The sequence below is a fragment of the Condylostylus longicornis genome, unplaced genomic scaffold (genome assembly GCF_029603195.1).
Source record: "Condylostylus longicornis isolate FDR11 unplaced genomic scaffold, ASM2960319v2 ptg000020l, whole genome shotgun sequence".
Lineage (NCBI taxonomy): Eukaryota > Metazoa > Arthropoda > Insecta > Diptera > Dolichopodidae > Condylostylus > Condylostylus longicornis.
This window is the reverse complement of record NW_026577989.1, coordinates 402,745-423,052: the sequence shown is the minus strand read 5'-3', so window position 1 is coordinate 423,052 and position 20,308 is coordinate 402,745. Positions and strand designations below refer to the sequence as shown.

At 24.0% G+C, this 20,308-nt stretch overlaps 3 protein-coding genes across 3 annotated transcripts; all 3 read right to left on the bottom strand.

The window, feature by feature from the left end:
• Positions 1–9,820: 9,820 nt before the first annotated feature.
• Positions 9,821–13,070, bottom strand: LOC129606686 (uncharacterized oxidoreductase dhs-27-like). The gene is made up of 5 exons (XM_055517121.1): positions 12,814–13,070; positions 12,014–12,374; positions 11,562–11,891; positions 11,156–11,454; positions 9,821–11,077 (listed from the first exon to the last, which is right to left on the bottom strand). The coding sequence occupies exons 2-5, from the start codon at positions 12,323–12,325 to the stop codon at positions 10,750–10,752; spliced, it is 1,269 nt and encodes a 422-aa protein (XP_055373096.1). The 5' UTR covers positions 12,326–12,374; positions 12,814–13,070; the 3' UTR covers positions 9,821–10,749.
• Positions 13,071–13,974: 904 nt separating this feature from the next.
• On the bottom strand, positions 13,975–14,811 carry LOC129606634 (larval/pupal cuticle protein H1C-like). Its single transcript, XM_055517048.1, has one exon. The coding sequence runs from the start codon at positions 14,809–14,811 to the stop codon at positions 13,975–13,977; it is 837 nt and encodes a 278-aa protein (XP_055373023.1).
• Positions 14,812–19,071: 4,260 nt separating this feature from the next.
• LOC129606678 (pupal cuticle protein C1B-like) lies at positions 19,072–19,913 on the bottom strand. Its single transcript, XM_055517110.1, has 2 exons — positions 19,837–19,913; positions 19,072–19,752 (listed from the first exon to the last, which is right to left on the bottom strand). The coding sequence occupies exons 1-2, from the start codon at positions 19,843–19,845 to the stop codon at positions 19,252–19,254; spliced, it is 510 nt and encodes a 169-aa protein (XP_055373085.1). The 5' UTR covers positions 19,846–19,913; the 3' UTR covers positions 19,072–19,251.
• Between the last annotated feature and the right edge of the window lie 395 nt (positions 19,914–20,308).

The window sequence follows — 20,308 nt, the reverse complement described above, 5'->3', positions numbered from 1 at the left end:
ATTTTTTGGGTACTGTAAATAAAATTTTCATATTTTCGTTTTATTAAATGAATTTCTTAAACAATAAGTATGAAAGAAATAGACTTAACAATTGATAACAATTCACACTGTAACTATGTATAAAAAGGATTAAAAGAGTTTTATAAAAATGTGGAATAATTAAAAAAAAATCGTGTCAATATTAAAGGCACTTGACTGTAATTTTTTTAGTTTTTAAGTGATAAAGTCGTTCGAAAAACAAATTATAGTTTTGTAGGTACAAAAATACACATACATATGTATGTATATATATATTTAATATAAAAGAAAAAAAATAAGAAAATACTTCATTCAGGTATGTAAAAAGAATTCAGGCAGTCAGGTATAATTTTATGCTTCATAGAAATATTGTCTACTAAAATGAGTTTTCTTTATACATATTATTGTTATTTATTAATATGTACACATTCCTATTCATATATAATATAAGAACATCTTCATATATGTAGTATGTATATATTGTATATTTTAGGCATAAAGGCATTATGAACATTTGTATAAGTATATATAAATAATTATTTATGTGCAATAAAACAAAGAAAATTTAAAAAAAAATGATCAAAAATACAAAAATTTTTTTTGTGTATATATAATTCATATACAGTGGTAGAAAGTTATACGAGTATATCAAATCAGTATATTAACTCATTAGAGATGAACTTATTTTTTTACAAAAAAAAATAGAAATATTTCTTCGTACTTAACTGCATCAAACAAAAAATTGTCCAATATTTTTGTAGAATACATTTTTTAATGTTTAATTTTGAATACTTATACTATTTAGTCATAAGGCGTTTTATGTGTAGCCGCTACCCTTTTTTGGTCTGGGGATATCTCCGGCTTTATAGTTGGGACGGGGATATTATAGGCGGGAGCGTGGGGAGGCTACAATGAATGTCAGGAATGGTTGCGGTGGCTCTAATCTAAATCTAGTCATAAGACGACGAAGTTAGCCTTATGACTAAATAGAAGACGATAAAGTAATTTATCGGAATTATATAACGAAAATCTCAAGTAATTCTTCGAAAATTAAAAATTTTAAATAATTATTTTAATAATCACAATATATGAGATGCTTTCATTTAACAGCCGATAGAATTTTTTTTGTTAATTAAAATTTTAATTATATTTTCTTTGTACATACAAGTACTAAAATTTTAAAATTTATAACAATTTATAAATTTCTTTGATTTATTACTAATATAATAAACGAAGTACTAAATTTAAAAGTTATTCAGCTAAAATTATGTGTAGTTCATTTGGAATTTGTCAACATTCGCAACTATTTTGCAAAAAAAAAAATCATTTCGAATGCGGAAATTATTAAGTAAAATACTACTGTTATTGAAGCCGCAATTACATAATTAAATTTTTTTAGTTTAATTTTAAAACATGTTATACTATTATAATAAATATAAGTATAATATGAGTATACTTGTAATGGCCTTTGCCGAATCGATGCTACTGTATTTACATTTTGCATAGAAACACAAATGCACTTAATAACAAATATACATGTATATAGGTATAATATTCAGAAATTACATTAATAACGTGTATTTAATTGTTGTATACATAATAAATACATATATATATATATACTATACACGAAGATGTGCGTTTAGTAAAATATGTACATATACATACACATATATATACAAATCAAGATTTGAATGTATGATCGTATATTATGAAGATGATTAAATGAAAGCAAAATTTAAGGTACATAATATTTGTGTTGTATAAACGAAACAATGGAAAATTAATAATAAACTTGAAAATAAATTTCAAAAGTTAGAGAAATCTACTTAAATAACAGAAAAAATTATTCAGAATAGCTCAATTTTAAAAAATTAGTTTTAATAACATTTTAAATTACAGACTGTAAAATTGTGATTTTCAGCAACTTTTTGATGGCATTTTACATATTCATTTACCCGTACTAAAATTTCGCGAGATCAATTTAGACTCGAAGTGATTTTAGTGAATTTTTTGAAAATATAACAGTATAACAAAACAGTATTTTTGAAAATATAACAGTATAAGTATGAAAGACTCATTTCTTGAAAATTTCTCAAAAGGAACAGTTAGGATTTAGCATTTAATAGCAAGTACGTGTACAAATTAATGAAAAATTCGAATTTTCGAACAATTAGAATAACATATTTTTGCTTTCTAGCACAAAATATGCACACTCCCAAAAATTGTTATAAAAATCACTTACAAAATTATTGAATATTTGATAAGAGAAAATATTTCGATTATTTTTAATTTTAACTGACGAAAATAAAATTTATTGTTATTCTAAATTTTTAATTCATTCTGCTAAATGATTTTTTTTTTATGTAAAATATTGCAAACTGTAATACTTATTTATATTGAGTTATTTTTAGTTAAATTATGTCCAAATCAGCTAAGTAAAGAATAACAAATAAATCGATAACCTAATTAATTCAAAAATCGATTTTAAAATATATATGTACATATATGTATATATATATATATTTAAACTTTTAAAGAATTAGTAATATGATACACGTTTAAAATATTAAGGTTATCATTATAAGTACAATGTCAAATGAATAGAATTTTCATTATATTTTTTTTATATAAAATTTGCACTATAATTGATTATATACATATAATATATAAGTATGTATGTAAATATAGATAAGTGTTATATGAATTTTGTTATACATATTTATTTTTAATTTAATTATAGTATAATATTAAAAATAATGATTCACGAGGATCTATTCATCTTAATAACATCTTATTAACTTTTGGCCTACTTAAAATTTTATAATAAATAACTAAATAACATAAATATACATACATATACATACAATTTGTTTTAGAATAATATTAAAATATAATTCTTACATTATAAGTTTCTTATACTTATCAGAATTTTCCATAATTTTTATAAATAATTGCTTTTATGTTGTTTAAAATCGGGAAAATCCGATTAGCTATAGTCCAATTTTTTTTTTCCTTTACTTAATTTAATTTTTATTTAATTAGTAAATAAGTCACTTATTAACTATGTAAACACAATATATAAAGTATTTTAAAATAATAGAAGCGATCATTACATTTACATTATATGTAAATGTGTGTGTATGTACTAAGAGGATTTGAATTTCTAAGAAAAAATAGTAAGTTCTAACATAAAATCTTAATATTGTCCTCAGTTAGATAAATTACAATAAGATAAACCCTGTACTACTCACAGTCTCGGTTCTGAGCTGTTCGGCGCCCTACGCGGTTCTCAAAAAGTTTGGCCTACCGCTTTCCAAACAATGAACAATATGCAACAAACATTTAATATTGCATATAATAACTACGCCCCTATTTTCTGGCGCTCATTGCATATGCTTACTTTGCATATATGACAGATCCGGCGCTTACTACTCATAATTAAACATTAACTTATGAGGTGAAATTTTTTACGAAACATTTTTGTCAACCTGGTAGTAATTTTTAAGTTTCTCTCTCAATTTCTCTGCAAGTGCTTTACACACAAAAAGGGAAACAAAACTAAAACTGTGTAAGAGAGCATTAAATAGAATGAATGAAGGTACACAGTTATATGAAAGTGTGAGAAAGGAATATAAAAGGGAGTAATTATAAAAGAAAAAGAAACTAGAATGTAACAGTAATCGTCTTCTTATTCAAAAATTTTACTCTTATATCTCAATAAATATCATTAATTCTCAATCTAATTCAATTTCCGAAGCTAATGAAAATTTTTCAAAAATTATTATTTCAAGATTTACTGACTCTTAAAAATTTAATAATGTTATACTTAATAAGCAATTAAAAAATTATTTTAGTTAAATATCGCTATCTAATTAATTGTATAGGCCCAAAACTACTCTGACACAAATTCTAGCCTTAAATTGTTTTAAGAGAAATGGAATTTTTTCCAAACCGTGAAATTTAAAGAAATTTATTTTTAGTAATACGCAATGTCATACGAGTATCGAAGCCTATGTTCTTATTCATTAATTTCGCCTATGTTCTTAGAATAGTTATAGTTAATTTTTTCGAAATAAAAATACAGACAAATCTTTTACAATTTAAATATTCTAAATTAATCCTAATAATGTTTCCAAATTGTATTTCAAGAATTACAATTATTAATTTTTTCGGCGGGCTACGGAACTAGCGAGAGTAAATACTAAAGACCATGACCGGTTTCTGAGGAGCTCGAGCTGGTTTTAGTAAAAGAGAGGGGGGGAGATCCGGTGGCATCACAACGGACCTAAGTGTACGGCCTTGCAACTTAACATAACCTAATCTAGAATGAGAAACTTGAAGTACATAATGACTCCCTGGTATTATACTCGTACGTAGTTGCTTTTATATTTTTCAATTCTAGTGCTGATATATTTAATCCTTAATAAATTTAGAATTAAAATTCATAATGTTAGTACCCAGATTATAAATTTAATTTATTTTTTTTTAAATTTAAGTACACAATTCGTTCTCGCCAACATAATCCCATTTAATTTTGTAGTAACCTTTAAATTCATGCAAATTACAAATAATATTTTGGCTACGATTATTAAAATAAGAACATGAATTCAATATTTTTTTTTTCCACCATTTCCAGGTGTATTTTTTTTTTGTTTCTTACACAACATATGAGTTTTTTATAAACGAAACAGAAAATGAAAGAATTGCTTAATAAATACAAAACAATATTTTAAAGGTTAACATTGAATCTATTTAGTCAAAGTGAATTCAAAATGTAAGTGAACTCGAAACATAGCGATGAGTTTTTGAAGATCAAATCAAGTTTGTTTTTTTTTGTTTTGAGTTTCTTTTTCTTTTTTAAATATTAGTTCCTTGGATTCATATGTTTTTTTTTTTTTAAGTTTGGGATTTTATTTACTTCATTCTTCGTTTTTTTTTTTTGTTTTTTAAAGTAAGAAGTCACGACGAAAAGTGGTATCAACAGAAATTCTTTTTCAACTGACTAACAGCTATATAAATGCAAAAACACCCAAAAAGATAAGAGTTATAAATATATAAAAGACAAAATAATAATAAAAGAAGAACGTAAAACCAAAAAAGAAAAGAAAAAAAACCTAAAATCAAAACTCGAAAAAAAAAATGTGTAGAGAACCAAAAACAAAAATTCCCGCCGACACTTTTTTTTCCTTTTTTCTTAAAAAAAAAAAAATTTTTTTTATTTTTAGCACATTTTTAAATCCAAAAATGAAAACAGAGTAAAATTAATAAAATAATTTGTCTGTTTGGTTTTGAAAGTTGGATTATATTTTAACATTGAATGGCCTTGTAACTTGTAAGAACTTGGACAATATTGAATTTTTCAATTCTTGAACTTAATTATAATAATTCTCTTAATGTACTCAATATTACATTTATTTTCTTTAATTCGAGTCTTATAATAATTGTCTGTTACTAATTGCAAGCTAACACTCTTGGATCCCATTGCAATCTTAACTTGCAAGCTAACACTCTTGGATCCCATTTATTCGTTCTTGGGAAATAATTCATGCTTATCACAGTAATACCTGTTATATGTCTTAAGAATAAAATATATATGGTATTTATAAATGCTTCAAAGAACGCTGCGTTCTACGTAAAGTTATTATATATTTTGCATTTCGACATTCAAAAATTGAATCATGCCTCAATATCAATTTATTACTTTTATAATATTACGTATAATAATATATAAAACAATATTTTTTTAGCGATCGGAATCCATATACGATGTTCATTTAGGTATAACACTTAAATTTCAAAACATTACTTATTTGACGTTAAATTGACGTTTAGAACAGTCAACAGAAATTAACTAAAAATACAATTTTTCTGATTTCAATTTGATATTTAAAATATACAAAAGAAACTCACAAATAAATTGAAAATGTGTAAGTACAACAAAATAGGTATAATAAATTTTTATAAATTTACTGTTATACAATTTGCTTTTCATTGTAAATTGTAATAATAATTTAAAAAAATGAAGATTTCTTATCTGAATCAAACACAACAATTATTTAAATCGGCAATTCAGGCGACCTTGCCGTATTTCAAAAAAAAAAAAACAAATACCAAGGAAATTTGCTTTCTATAAATCTTAAATTTTAAATCTTATTTTATTATTTTGTATACTTATTGGTTGTTTCGTTATATTTTATGTTTTATTTATTTATTATATTTTTGGTGGGTACCAAGTTACCATTATTAGATATCTCAAATCTTTGGTTATAAACTTTGATTTTTTTCTTATTTTATTCTTCTTTTTCATTTTTATTTTTGTTCTGCTTAAGAATTAAAAAAAAAAATACATATTTTTTTTTTATGAATGTCTCATCATTATCAATAATATCAATACCAGCATCAGTATCATCATTTGCGTCGCCGTCCGTCGACATTGCACTTGAATTCAGTGAAAAAATTGACGACGCAGCAAAAAAAAAAACAAAAAATTTTTTATAACACGGATAAGGTGATGATGGAACCTGAAACTTTTTTTAGGCTATATTTTTTTTTTTTATTATTATTAAATTTATTCACTTTAAAAATTATTCACATAAAAAATAAAAAATTCACTAATCTCAATTGGATAAAATGCATATAAGTAGATATTAGGAAGGAGGATGGTGACCAATATTTAAATTATGTTCTTGTTAAAAGATTACATAAGCTTATGGAAGAAAAATGCACAGAATTAAGTATTACATTTATTCTGAAAACAAAACTTTTATAAGAGTAATAACACGCAGTGAAATGTAGGTATTACGAGTAAAAGTAGTGCGCTTAATATACAATTTATTAGATATAAATGAGTACGTTGAGTGTATCAGGTGTAGCAAGTAGTTACGAGTACTTAATATGAAAGTTATTGTAAAATATCGTTTAATTCATTTAACTTCCGAAGCCCTACAACTTCGAAATCTAATAAATAAATCATATTAATATTTACAATTTACATAGGACGTAGCGTTCTTTTTTAGCACATACCATTTAAGTATGGCAGTAAAATTTTTTATTTTATAAAAGTGAACAGTTTAAAAGTCATCAATGATAAAATACGAAAATATTAACCTTAATTTAATAATGCTAAAAATAAAGAACCGATATTTTGAAATTCACACAAAAATAACGGTGAAACTCTGGTAGGTATCTTCTTACTAGCCTGCATATTAAATTAATCTAATATTAAGAAAAATATTTTCTTATGTATTAAGTAAAATATTATAAGTACTAAGTAGGTATTCAATTTTTTTAAATTAAGCAAGAAGGTTAAAATTAAGAGCTTTCATTAATTTTTGTAGAGGAAAGTGCAACTATAAGTATTATAATTATGTATGATACATGTTAATTTTTTTTTGAGTAAACAAAAATTTATTTAAAGTTACCGAATTTAGAGAAGTGAAAATTAATATTTTTAGTGGATCAATGTAGAAACTAGTGTCCAGATTCCTCAACCGGTGTGAAATTTAATCCTTATAAAATATAAGTATCTATTTCCATAGTAGTTCCCTATTAAATTTCATGATTCACGGCGTTTCAGAAATTTATTAAAGAAAATCTTTCTATTGCTTTCCTCTGTGATCATATGGATAACTTAATACTTACTAAAAGCAACTCTTTTTTAAAAGTATTGTTCTAAATTACTGGAATATTACACGAGTATATTATTAAACCATAGTAAAATAATGAGAAAATCAGCGACTAATAACGAAATAAACTATGTACTCAAGTAGATACTCATGTAGGTATAAGTACGTCTACATATTTCATTAAAATTGGATTTCACAAAATTGAATTATAAATCAATTTCAAAAATGTGAAGACCCCATTCAATATTCTAAATAAATTTTTTTTTTTCACATATTATTATTGTGTATTTAAGCTATCAATATTTGAACAATTTGCAAATTTTATATTTTTTTTCAAATCTATATGAGTAAATAATAATTTCGTATTTAATGTTCAAAGTATTTAAAAAAAAATAATAAACAATTTTGTGTACATATTCTTAAAAATATTATTAGGTAGAGTAATTTTACTTGTATAAATTAATTTTCATTCAAATTATCTAGATTCTAAACCATTATATTTTATTCTTAAACCAAAATAAATCATAGAATCAAACCATTTTGTTGTAGCCATAAACAAATAAAAAAAAAAAAAAAGAGAAAAAATAAATTACAAAACGTCAGCTAGGTAATTTTTTTTTCATTTTTTCTATTTTTCCTTTTGCAAATTACTTCTCATTTATAATGGCAACACATAATCATACCAATAAAATTATTGTTTCAGCGCCCAACTTTTTCCTTTTACAATATTAAAATTTTCATTTATATTTTTTTTTAACTTTTTAAATTTAATTTATATTTTATTTAGGTTTTTTTCAATTCAATTATAAATTTTATTAAAAGTAATTACACTTTATTAAATTATACTTTTCTTAATGGGGGAACACTTAAAATTTCCCGCAGATTCTTAACTGAAGCTTCTCAAAAAAAAAAAAAAAAACTTATACACTGATATACAACTTTTTAATTCAATAATAAATCAGATAATTGTTATGTTAATTCTTAATTTGATTTCACATTGTACTTATAATTAATAAAATTATAAAATTTTATTAAAATATTTCTTGAAATTTAATTAGAAAAGCTATAAACACTATTGAGGTTAAGAAAATCGCGACTTTTTGCGTTGCAATTGTCAAAATATATTTTTTTTTTTGACATCTATAATTCAACATGACATTTTACCTAGAAAGTAAATGGCTGACAGAGCTTCTGAAACTGTGAAATTAATTCTAAATATTGTAAAAGTGTTAAATGTTTATTGGGTTGTTTTTTTTTTCTAAATGACTATTAAATTTATCGAAATTCAAATTGAATTTTTTCTACAAAAAAATTTTGAATGAAAAGTAATAAACTGAGAATATTTTACCTAAATTTAAATTTTATGTTAAATAGGTTTACGTTAAATGAGAAATGCAGTTTTACATACATACAAAAAGTAAATTACTCATAAGCAGTAAAAATGTTTTTTATTATTGTAGAGAAAGTTATTTTGTTAAATGTCGCTGATTTAAACGTTTTTTTTTTATAGAATTTTATTTAGAAGTCGTGTTTTTCGGCTATTTTAATAATTAACTATTATAGGTTTTATTTATAAATTTAAATTTTATTAAATTTATTAATCAATCAATTCAATTTCATTGAATAAAAAAAGGAAGCTTTCTGTATTTACGACTATCGTAACTCAGCCATTTTTCTTAATATGTGATTTTACCCAGAATAGAAAAACAATTATGATTTTACAGCCTCAAAATGCGATGTTATGCGTGTAAGTTTCAATATTACTTTGACATTTTAATGAAATTGATTCTTGCCACTTATAATGGCTTAAAAAAAAAAATAAGAATTTGAGGGAAACTGGTATTTATTTAAGATTATTAGGGAGCTCAGTTCACCTATATAATGAATATTAAAAAAATCTTAATTTTTTTAATCAATATCTATTTCTGGGCGATATTAATCGATTTTCATTCATATTAATCGATATTTCGTTACAAGTAATTTAATGTCAAACTATTTTTGTTTGCTTTTTTTTCACAAATCACTCAAAATTTAACATTTAATTTATTTAAAAATGTATATTTTTTTAAATAAAACATGAATAATTATTTTTATGAAGAATTTTATTGGTGTCCATTTCTACGTATTAAATATTTTAATTAATCTATGTTGTGTGTTATGATAATTTGTTTTTTTAAAAAATAATTAAAAAAAACATCAAATTAGAGCTTAAATTATGTATTTATGTTATCTAAATAATGTGTAAGTATGTATGTATGTATCAAAACGTTTTACAGATATCTTGAATTTTAATTTAAATTATAAAAATATAATTACATTAGTATGCTTTCGTTTTTAGGTTTTATGCCGGCTAAAAAAATTAATTAGTTGTGTATTTTTTCCAAAAATATTGAAAGAGAATTTTTAAAATAATATTGTTAATGCAATAATATTAAGTGGAAAAAAACAATTACTAAAGTTCTTAAACCTTGCTAATTTAGATGGGATACAACTGTAGGAAATTCCAATTTTTTTCTTTATTCATACAAAATAATTACAAAATATAAACAAAATGACGGCTTTATTTTGTCTTGGATTTTTTATGGCTACTGCATCGGTCGAAAATTCTATAGGATTTTGTACACGATTTTTTTTACTGGTTTGAAACTTGGAAGTTCAAAAAAAATTTTATTGCTTTAACGTTTTAATAAATAATTATTTCTTTTTTTTTATATAAATTTTGTCATGATTAGTTTAGTTGAGAATTCAATTTTATTTTTGTAAACCTGTTTTTTTTTATCAACTTTTATTTTGTAATATTTTGAAAATTTATTTATGTCAAATTGTTTGATTAGTGTTTTCTGTAAATTTTTATCTTTTTTAACATTTACAGGGTAATAATCAAATTTTGAATATTTTTTGTTTATTTTTTCAAAACTGCAAGCTGAAATTTCTTAAAATTTTTCTATATATATATAATATAAGATATATTGTATACTTTGTATTGTAATTTTAAATAAAAATGTTAATTTCTTTTATGTCAAATTTGTATCATATTTTTTTCAGCTATAGAAAGCTGACATTTAAATGCATTTTACTGAAACAGTGTCATTTTGTTTATAATTTAATATTGTTGAATGAAATTTTTTCCTAAAACTCCTTCCTTATAGAAATCTTCCAAAACATCTAAAAATCTATTTTCGGCTTCTTGATTTCCTAATGCAATATCAACAGATCCAATGCATAATAATAAAGCTAATAATTGAGATTGTCTGTAATCTTCACCAAGTTTTTCTCTTGAATATTTAAGATCTGATATCAAATCAACATCAATTTTACATAGATTCGTTTTTAAACAATCAAAATAATAATCTAAAAGATGACCAACATTTTCTCTTCTAATATCTGATGGTAATGATGACACCAAAAGAAGTGCAATATCATTTGTCGGCCTAAAAATAAAATTTAAAGTTTATTAGTGTACGTATATAACTATAATTATAATAATATAATATGTTTACTATATGTACCTGCTATATGTTACCATTTGCCAATCTAAAATAACACAATTATCATCTGAAGATGGATTAGCTTTTTCTCGCATCAATAAATTATTACACCAAAAATCTGTATGTGTTATTAGACCCATTGGTTCAACAGGTTGTAATAATGCTTCAATTATTCCACGTGTTTGAGAATGAATATCATTTAATGCATTCAATACATCTTCTTTACCACCTCGTTCATGTAAAAATTTCGATAATTGAGGTAAACCTTGTTCTACCAACTGTTGATAACTATCGGACGCTTTTTTTATTTGAAAAAGAAACTGCATATTGTACGTATATTTTTTCGAAATAAAAAACATAAATTTCTAATTATAATCTTTTAAAAATTTTAAAATAATTTTCAATTTTAATATTTTATATAACATACCGGATATTTTTCATTTAAATTAACTTTCTCCTTAAATTTCATACCAATTGATAAAGCATGAACAACTGCAATTGATGATATGGCATATTTTGCTTCATCATATGTTAAACCAGTTGTAAAATGTGCTGATTTATAATTTAATGATCTCATATCCTGTAAAACTAGTATACTTTCGGGTGGTTCTGGACTTAAATTTGGATTTTGATGAATTGATTCAATAAATGTTCCTAATGTATATGTTGTATGATAACATTTTGGCACATTAATTGATAATGGTTTTTCATTTGGCTTTAAATATTTATTTTGAAAATCCAATAAATCTGGCAATATCTTCATGTTATTTATGTAAAATAATAAAATAGTAAAATTTTCAATTAACGCAATTAATTAAATTTTATAAAAATTAATATATTTATAAGTATAGAATGAAATTGATATGACTATTTACATACCTGAGTATAAAATTTTATTTCTCTTAAATCGAATTGCGCCTCAGTTACAAAATACCGGCTAAATGGATCATGCGGCAATAATTTTATAAATAAATCTAAACGTTTCATTACAGATTTATACTCATAATCGATACTGACTGCTAAAACTTCACTTAAATTACGTATACCATTCGTACTACCATTTGATACATCATAATTTTTAATAGTAAAATCTTGTTCATCTTCGTGTACTTCTTTTAAAAAATCTTGAATCCATTCCAAATTGATAACCCAATTATCAGTTCCACATATTTCTTCCTCACCATCAGACATTATTATAAACAAATTATTATATCGTAAATACAAAAAAAAAATTTGATTTCTGTAAAAAAAAAAAAACAAAGAAGAGAGAAATTATTAAAGCAAGTAGGTATCAACATATCTACATATATGATTGTGGTTAAAAAGAAAAAAACAAATTCGAAAAATACAAAAATCAAACTATTATCAAAATTAAAATTAAAAAATTATTAATTAAAAAATTTGAGAAACACTGACTATATTGCACCCAATTATATAAAAAAAAAAAATTTTCAAAAATCTGACGATTTTTATATGCACATTGCAGACACAACAACAAAAAGGGCGGTGTAGATTTTTTGTTAGGCTTCAATTAACATTAAAAAAAAAACGCAAAACTTTCTTTGGGAACTCCGAATTTTTGTTAACAACAATATCTTTCTTTAATAAATTTTGTACTTCTCTAACAATTTCGACAACATTTTTATAATTAGCGTAAAATTTTGACACTTTAAATTTACCTCAGAAAATTTTCTTTTCTCTCTTGGAAAAAAAATTTTTTTTTGAAAACTATTTTTAATTGAAAGTCCTTATAAAAAGACACTTTACTTCCTTCTTTAAAAAACAAAAAAACTAAGAAAAACAATCTACTAATTTTAAAATAACAATTTGGCACTGTTTTTTAATAAAAAATTGTAAATTTTTTGGAACGAACGTCGTATTAAAATTTTCATTAAAAAAACATTTTTAAAAAAAATTTTTTTTTATTTTATTTTAATGATTAACACCCAAAATGTGATGAAAAGACAATGATTTGACAGAAGTTATCTTCCTTAAAATATATTTAAATATATTTGTATGTATGTAGCAAAAAAAAAAAACATCTAGTTCATTCCCCTTCAAGGATATATGAGGATTTTTATTCCGTTCTTTTTTTTTTTGTTTGCAATTGAGAAACACTTTGGAACATGCGCTGTTATTATGTTTTCCTTCAATCATATGGTGGAATGCAATTAACTAGGATGTTCAGACAGCAAAAATAAATTGAACGGATTTTAGAAGGACAACATTAACTTGAACAAGTGTAATTCAAAGTTTAATAATATTTTTTCAAAGAAAATGTATTTGCAGGTTAGAAATTTTTCTATAAGAATAATTTTTTTTTGACACCAATTAGAGAATATGCAATTTGACATTTAATGTCAAATGAAATTTTTCATTTTGAATGTTGAGTACCGAATTATATAGTGATAGTGTTATTTATCGTAAAAATTTTAAAAATTATATTAAAGACACAAATCATTCGTATAAATTCGTTTGTGTTTACAACATCGAACTTTTTGCAATAAATGTCATTATCACTCAGCGATTCGATACTCTATTGACACGCGATGTATTATTATACATTCGATTCGATACGAATTATTGAATTTTTATAAAATTATTCAAACCGACAGTTTGCTGTTTATTGACTCGTGATGTCTATTATTTTATTTTTGACAATATTGAAATTAAAAAATTTAATATTTATTTTATATTTGAAAATATCAATTGAGTACGTATTTTATTTATTTATAAAAAAAATATTGTTTTTATTCGAATACATGTAGCATAAATTTTTGCTTCAATTAGTTTTTGTTTTATTCATTACATATGAAATCAACAATAAATTATTCTCAAATTTACCATGCATACTGGGTACCATGACCTTCAAATGATACATGAGAAACTTCTGGAGCTAATGAATAACTAATTTCTTTGGTTGCATAAGCTACTGGTAATTTATTATTTGAATAAACAACAGCAGCTGCTGATGGATTATGTGCTGCATCATATGAATATGTACCAGTGTTTAAATGTTGTGCAGAATGTAATTTAACAGCTGGAACTGTATTTTGGACTTTAATAATAGACGATGATGATGATGGAGCTGTTGAATGAACAGCAACAGATGGAATTGAATGTTGAACGAAAGCAGTGGCTGGTGGTGCTTGTAATTTTAATAATGGAGCAGAATGTAAATTCAAAACTGGAACATGAGAATGTACTTGTACAGATGGAACAGCAGAATGCTGTAATTTTAATGTTGGTTGTGCTGCTACTGAATGAACTGAAAGAGCAGGTGCTGAATGAATTGTTGAATGAACTTGTACTGGTGTCGGAATTGAATGTTGTATTTTTAGAGCTGGCGCTGAATGTACTTGAACAGCTGGTGCTGAATGAACTTGAAGTGTTGGAGCTGAATGAACTTGAAGTTTTGGAGCTGAATGTAATTGAAGTGCTGGTACTGAATGTACCTGTAAAGCTGGTGCTGAATGTACTGGTAATGCAACAGCAACAGGTTGTTTAGCAATATAAGTTTCATGTTGATTATGATGTTCAATATTGTTATGATGTCCTATAGAATTGTATACAGAACTAACAGCAGATGCATCTGAATATGCTGTACCAACTAGTCCAATATTTCCAGCATTTACAATTGTTAAGGAAATAGCAGCGATTACAATAAATTTAAACATTTTTGAATGAAAAAAAAATTATAAATTCAAAAGAAAAAAAAAGGGAAGAAAACTTTTTTATTGTCTTGATGCTCACTCAACGTCAGACTGATCAAAACTGATACCATTGATCCTCATTTTAATTTCTTAAATACTAAAAAATTCAGAAGGTCATTACATAATTTTTTTTTTTTTTAATTTTCGTGATTATTACAAAAAGAAAATTAAATTTTTTTGTTTTAATGTAGATTGGTTTTCGTGTTTTTGTTAAATTGTTTTACTTTTCTGAGAGAATCTGTACATATTATTTCTTTATTAAAATTTGGATCAAAATCCTTAAATTGCATACAATTCTTCTCAACAATTAATTAAATGTTATTGATTATGATATAATGGTATAATCGCAATAAAATTATAGAAATAAAATCAAAATTACCGGTTTTGGTATAAAATTATGATTATATTTATGTTAAATAAATAAATATGTATATAAATTTTTGAGTTTAAAATAGAGTGCAATTTTTGATGTCAAGTTCTTCTTTTCGTGTGTAAGATTATTATTTTTTTTTCATTTCCATTCATTCAAAAATTGCAAATATAATTGCATCTTTCACCATAGTTGCAATAATTTTATTTTTTAAGACAATTAATATTATTCATTAATGAGCTTAAGGCAATGGGCAAAATAATATTAAATATATATGTGGTTATATAGATAACATGTGAAGGCAATTTATTTATGTAAGTCTGTAATAAGGTGGAGTATTGTGTAAAATAATAATCCACAATGAAAAGTATAATTAATCAGTTTTGAAAGTAAAAATTTTACATTTCATTATGAGTTAATAAATACATAATAAATATTCTATTTTGAAAAATAGGGTTTATCAAACCAATACTTTGTAAAATAGCATATTTTTCATTTTAAATAAATTTTAATCAGAAATTTAAATTTTCATATTGTCGCAAAGCATTAAGAATTAAAATGACGTTCTGTTAAGATTACTGTCACATATTCTGTGAATCGAATCAATAAGTGTGATGATAGTGATATTCATCATGAAAATTATATTGATATTATAGTTGTAAACACAAACCAATATCACAAATAATTTGTACCTAATTTGAAAGATTTGAAATTTTCGTGATATCACATGAGAATTCGATTCCAAAAATAAGCACTACTATTTGATTACATTATTGTATTGCATACATTTAGGCGGAATATTAAAAAAAAATTTTCTAAAACTGGCACTTTAGCTGGAAAGAATGCTTCTGATGTAATAATTTTCCCCGTAAGAGTAACTGACTTAAATATTAAAAAAAAGACCAACCGACTGTTGAACAAAATTAAAACCGTAATTATATTTCACGGAAATTTAAAAAAAAAATGCTAAAAACAAAATATTTAAGATATTTTATTTTATTATAAAATTTATTATTTCTTTATTCTTAAAATTTTATTACTCGTAATAATAAAAGTTTTTATTTTTAATATTTTGTATTAAAATTTAATTTAAGAAATTTAAGAAATAACATTTATTTTTTCTATTGTTTACAAATGTTTGAAATGCATTTTTGTCATTCAATATACTGCGAATTATAGTGAGATGATCTATTCGCTAATTTGGCTTATTTAGCAAATGTGATACTGCTACCGATTAAACCAAAGCTACCCTAAAATCTATATCTCCAAAAAAACATTCATAGGTATTCATGTAAAGCCTGTAATCGAAAATGTTATTTGCAAGTCAGATTTAAAAACAGTAAATTAGTGTCAAACTACCATCAAAATTCCAATAATATGTTATAAACGCACAATTCAAAATAGGAGTTGAAATCACTGAATTTTCCATCAATAGAAGTTAGTTTTCGTTCATGCACGCTGCACTGAAAGTTCTACATTAGAACTAAAATTTCTAAAAGTCACAGCGTTAAACAGTATACAAAAACTTTAGCTAATTTTTTTTTTTTTTTTTGTTTACGCAGTCTAAAAATTCTGAAAATTTTAAATAATCAGTCATCCGAAATGAATCACTCGAACAGAAATGACATTTTATATGAAATTGTATCCCAATTATTTTTCGCCCCCTGATTCACTACAAATTTTAACAAGATTTGAATCTGCTATTTTGAAATTAAAAATTTTTTTTAGAATATTTACTTTAAAAAAAAAAAAATTCATGAGGCAGCGACAAAATTTATACTAGAGATCTGAGCTACTTTTCTAACATTTCTTTATTGCAGATTGAATTTCCGAACGATCTATATTTTCTCAGTATATGTAGCATGAATTTTCGAACGTAGTACGTAGCTAGAACTATTCTAGAACTGAATAAACGAAAACTCCCTTATAACAAAAATTATTTTTTAACATACAATAACATGGCACTCTAATGCACACAATTTGAATTTCAAGAAATTTTATCAGATCATTCATAACACTTGTTATTATTCCTTTCAAGGAATTATGAAAAATGATATAGTCATTGCATATAGAAAATATTTTTATTAATTTAATTAATAACTTAAACTCATATATATTAAAAAACTGTACGGAAGCAAAAATCTTTTAGAATTAAATTTTTTTTTTCCAATAAAAGTTTTTGTTTTAATTTTAGTTTAGAGTGTGTGTGTGGTTATCATCAAAAGTATATTGACTTTTTGACATTACTGGCCCAAATTCAATTCGTTTTAATTTTGTTTTTAATTTTTATTTTTTGTGAAATAAAAAACCTTTATTATAAATATTATAAAAATAACCCTGGAAATTTTATGTACTTAAGAAGCAGGTTGTCTTTTCTGCCACTTGTCTTTTAGTCAATACACTTACATACTTTTATTAATAATTGTTAAATGAAGCCGCCAATAATGTTATTTAAATATTCCTTTTTTATTATTTTATTATTGTTATATTTTTTTTTTAATACAGAAATAAAATTATTACTTGTTTTTTTTCTGTTAAACCACTTTGTTATATTTACACAAGGTCATGGTTTTAATGTTAACGATAAAAAAAAAAAAAAAATTTTGTTTGAACCAATTTTTTATTTTTGCACCAGTTTTCCATTTTTTTTTTCTTTATTATATTAAACGTTAACATTTTGCAAGTTTTTCAAGTATAAAATTTATGTGATGCGCTAATCATATAGCCAAAATTTTAACAGATTTATAAATTCAAGGTAAATTTTAATTTAATATGTGGTTTAATTTAAATATTGTAATTGAAGATATAGATTATGTAGAATATCCTTAAATTTATTATTCATTATAATTATATATTTTAGTTATGGTTCAACTAGCGGTTGCTATAACATTCAGATCAACACAAATGAAATCAAGTAGAGGTATTATCAAAATAAAAGCATAATATTTATCCTGACTTAAAATTAGCAGTCATACAGTATTAATGTACGAGTAGTAGTATCTTGTTTCGAAAACCAACTCTTCCACCATTTATCGTTTCTATAATATCGTAAAGATACTTTCGTATCTATAATAATAGCCTTTAAAAGATCTTGCAAAAATTTACACCATTTTCATATAAACTGCTTCAAAACTCACTTTTTTCCACAAAGATAAGACAACATTGAATTGCTTCGAAACAAATCAGTTTTCAAAAATTTATTTGCATCATATACTCGTAACACGTTCTTTTCACATAAAATACAAAAAACAAAAAGATGAAAGTTAAGAATTTGTTCGGATCCAATTCAAATGCTAACTCAACGTTTTATGAATTATTTAGCAGCTATAATTTATGAGTTGAATTGTGTTTAATCAACGACAGAAACTACAATGTTCTTAAAATCTTTGGTTTATGTAGAGTATGAAAATTCGCAGTAACACTCTGAACAATTCAGCAACTATTATTCATCATGTAAGCTGTAAGTATTCTGTATTAATAGAGCATCTTAATGCAATTCCGGAATCAAAAATTCTATTCTATAAGCCTTATCTTTAATGATTTATTTTAAAAACTTCTTTGATTATAAATGTATGTAGGTACGTTTAGAAATTCAACATATTAAAAACATCTCCAGTTTAACATACAAATTTTTATGTAGGTACTTGTCTGATATCTGAAATTATAGCGTGGGTATATAGGAATTCTAAATATGTAAATCAAATTTCTAAATATACGAATAATATTATCGAAAAACATCAATCTTAAAAAAAGAATTTATTGATATTGCATAAATGTATAAAAACAAAAAAATTAACATGTTAAAAATCATTATAAAAATATATAAGAAGCACAAAATTTATAAGATGCGAGCGTTTATAAATAATATGAAAAAAGAATACATACACATATAAATTGCACTTATAGGTCTACTGATAAAATATGCAATTATACATAAATATTGCCAACAACAGACAAAAAACAAAAAAAAACAAAGCGTTTATTATTGTTTTGGTTTTAAATCTCCTCAATTTTTTTCATATCATTTTAAAATTCTACCATTCATATGATAAACCTAATCCATTACTGAATGACATATGTGATACAGTTGGTGCAGCTGAATATGCAACACCTAATAAACTGCCTGAAGCACCAGCTGGTATAATTGTTTTACCAGTAATTGCTGGTGTTACATAACTTGCTGTTGGAATATGATGTTGAATTGTTGCTATTGGTGCCGGTTTAACATAACTTGCATGTGATATTGTTGGTAAAACAGCATGATGTGCTGTTGTTACTAAACCAGGATAACCAATTGATGCTGTAGCTGGATAACCGACATGTGCATATGCTGGTGATGCTATTATACCTGGATTACTAATACGTACATCTGCTTTACGTACTGATGTAAATGGTGTATCTAAAGTTTTTGAATATGTTGAAACTTGTCCTAAATTACCATATGATCTTAGAATATTTTGATCTTGTGAAACAATTGCTGGTCCATCATATCCCAATATTGTTGTTGTATACAATAAAATTAGAGCAAGTATAAACTAAAATAAAAATTAATAAAAAAAAAATTAATTATGTTTAAAATTTTTTAATAATATTAATAAAAAATTTTGCAATATTACAACCTTTAACATTTTTCTAAAAAATTTATTTATAGAAATATTTGAAATTCGTTTAAATAGTTACAAAATTTGATTTAAAACTGCTAACAATAGTTCATTTTAAAGTTCTATTTATATACCCCCGTTTAATCCTGCTTTAAATTCGAGAAGTATAACAAAAATAACAAAAATAGTTAAAAAAAAAAAATTGCGTTAACAATAATTAAATGTCTGGGTCTGATCATTAGATTTGGTACAATATTTGAAACAATTTTATTTATTCATTTGTAGGTTGTTAAACAAACAAAAAAGATAAACAAAAAAAAAGAAAATAAGTAAATAAAAGTGTAAATGAAAGATTCAATCATGACGTCATAATGCAATTTAAAGTTTACCTTTACGCACCCATTGTCGTCTGTTTCATGTATGTATATAGCTTATATCGCATTTTTTTGTAACATATTCCAATATGACGAGGTGAACTTTTCAAATTATA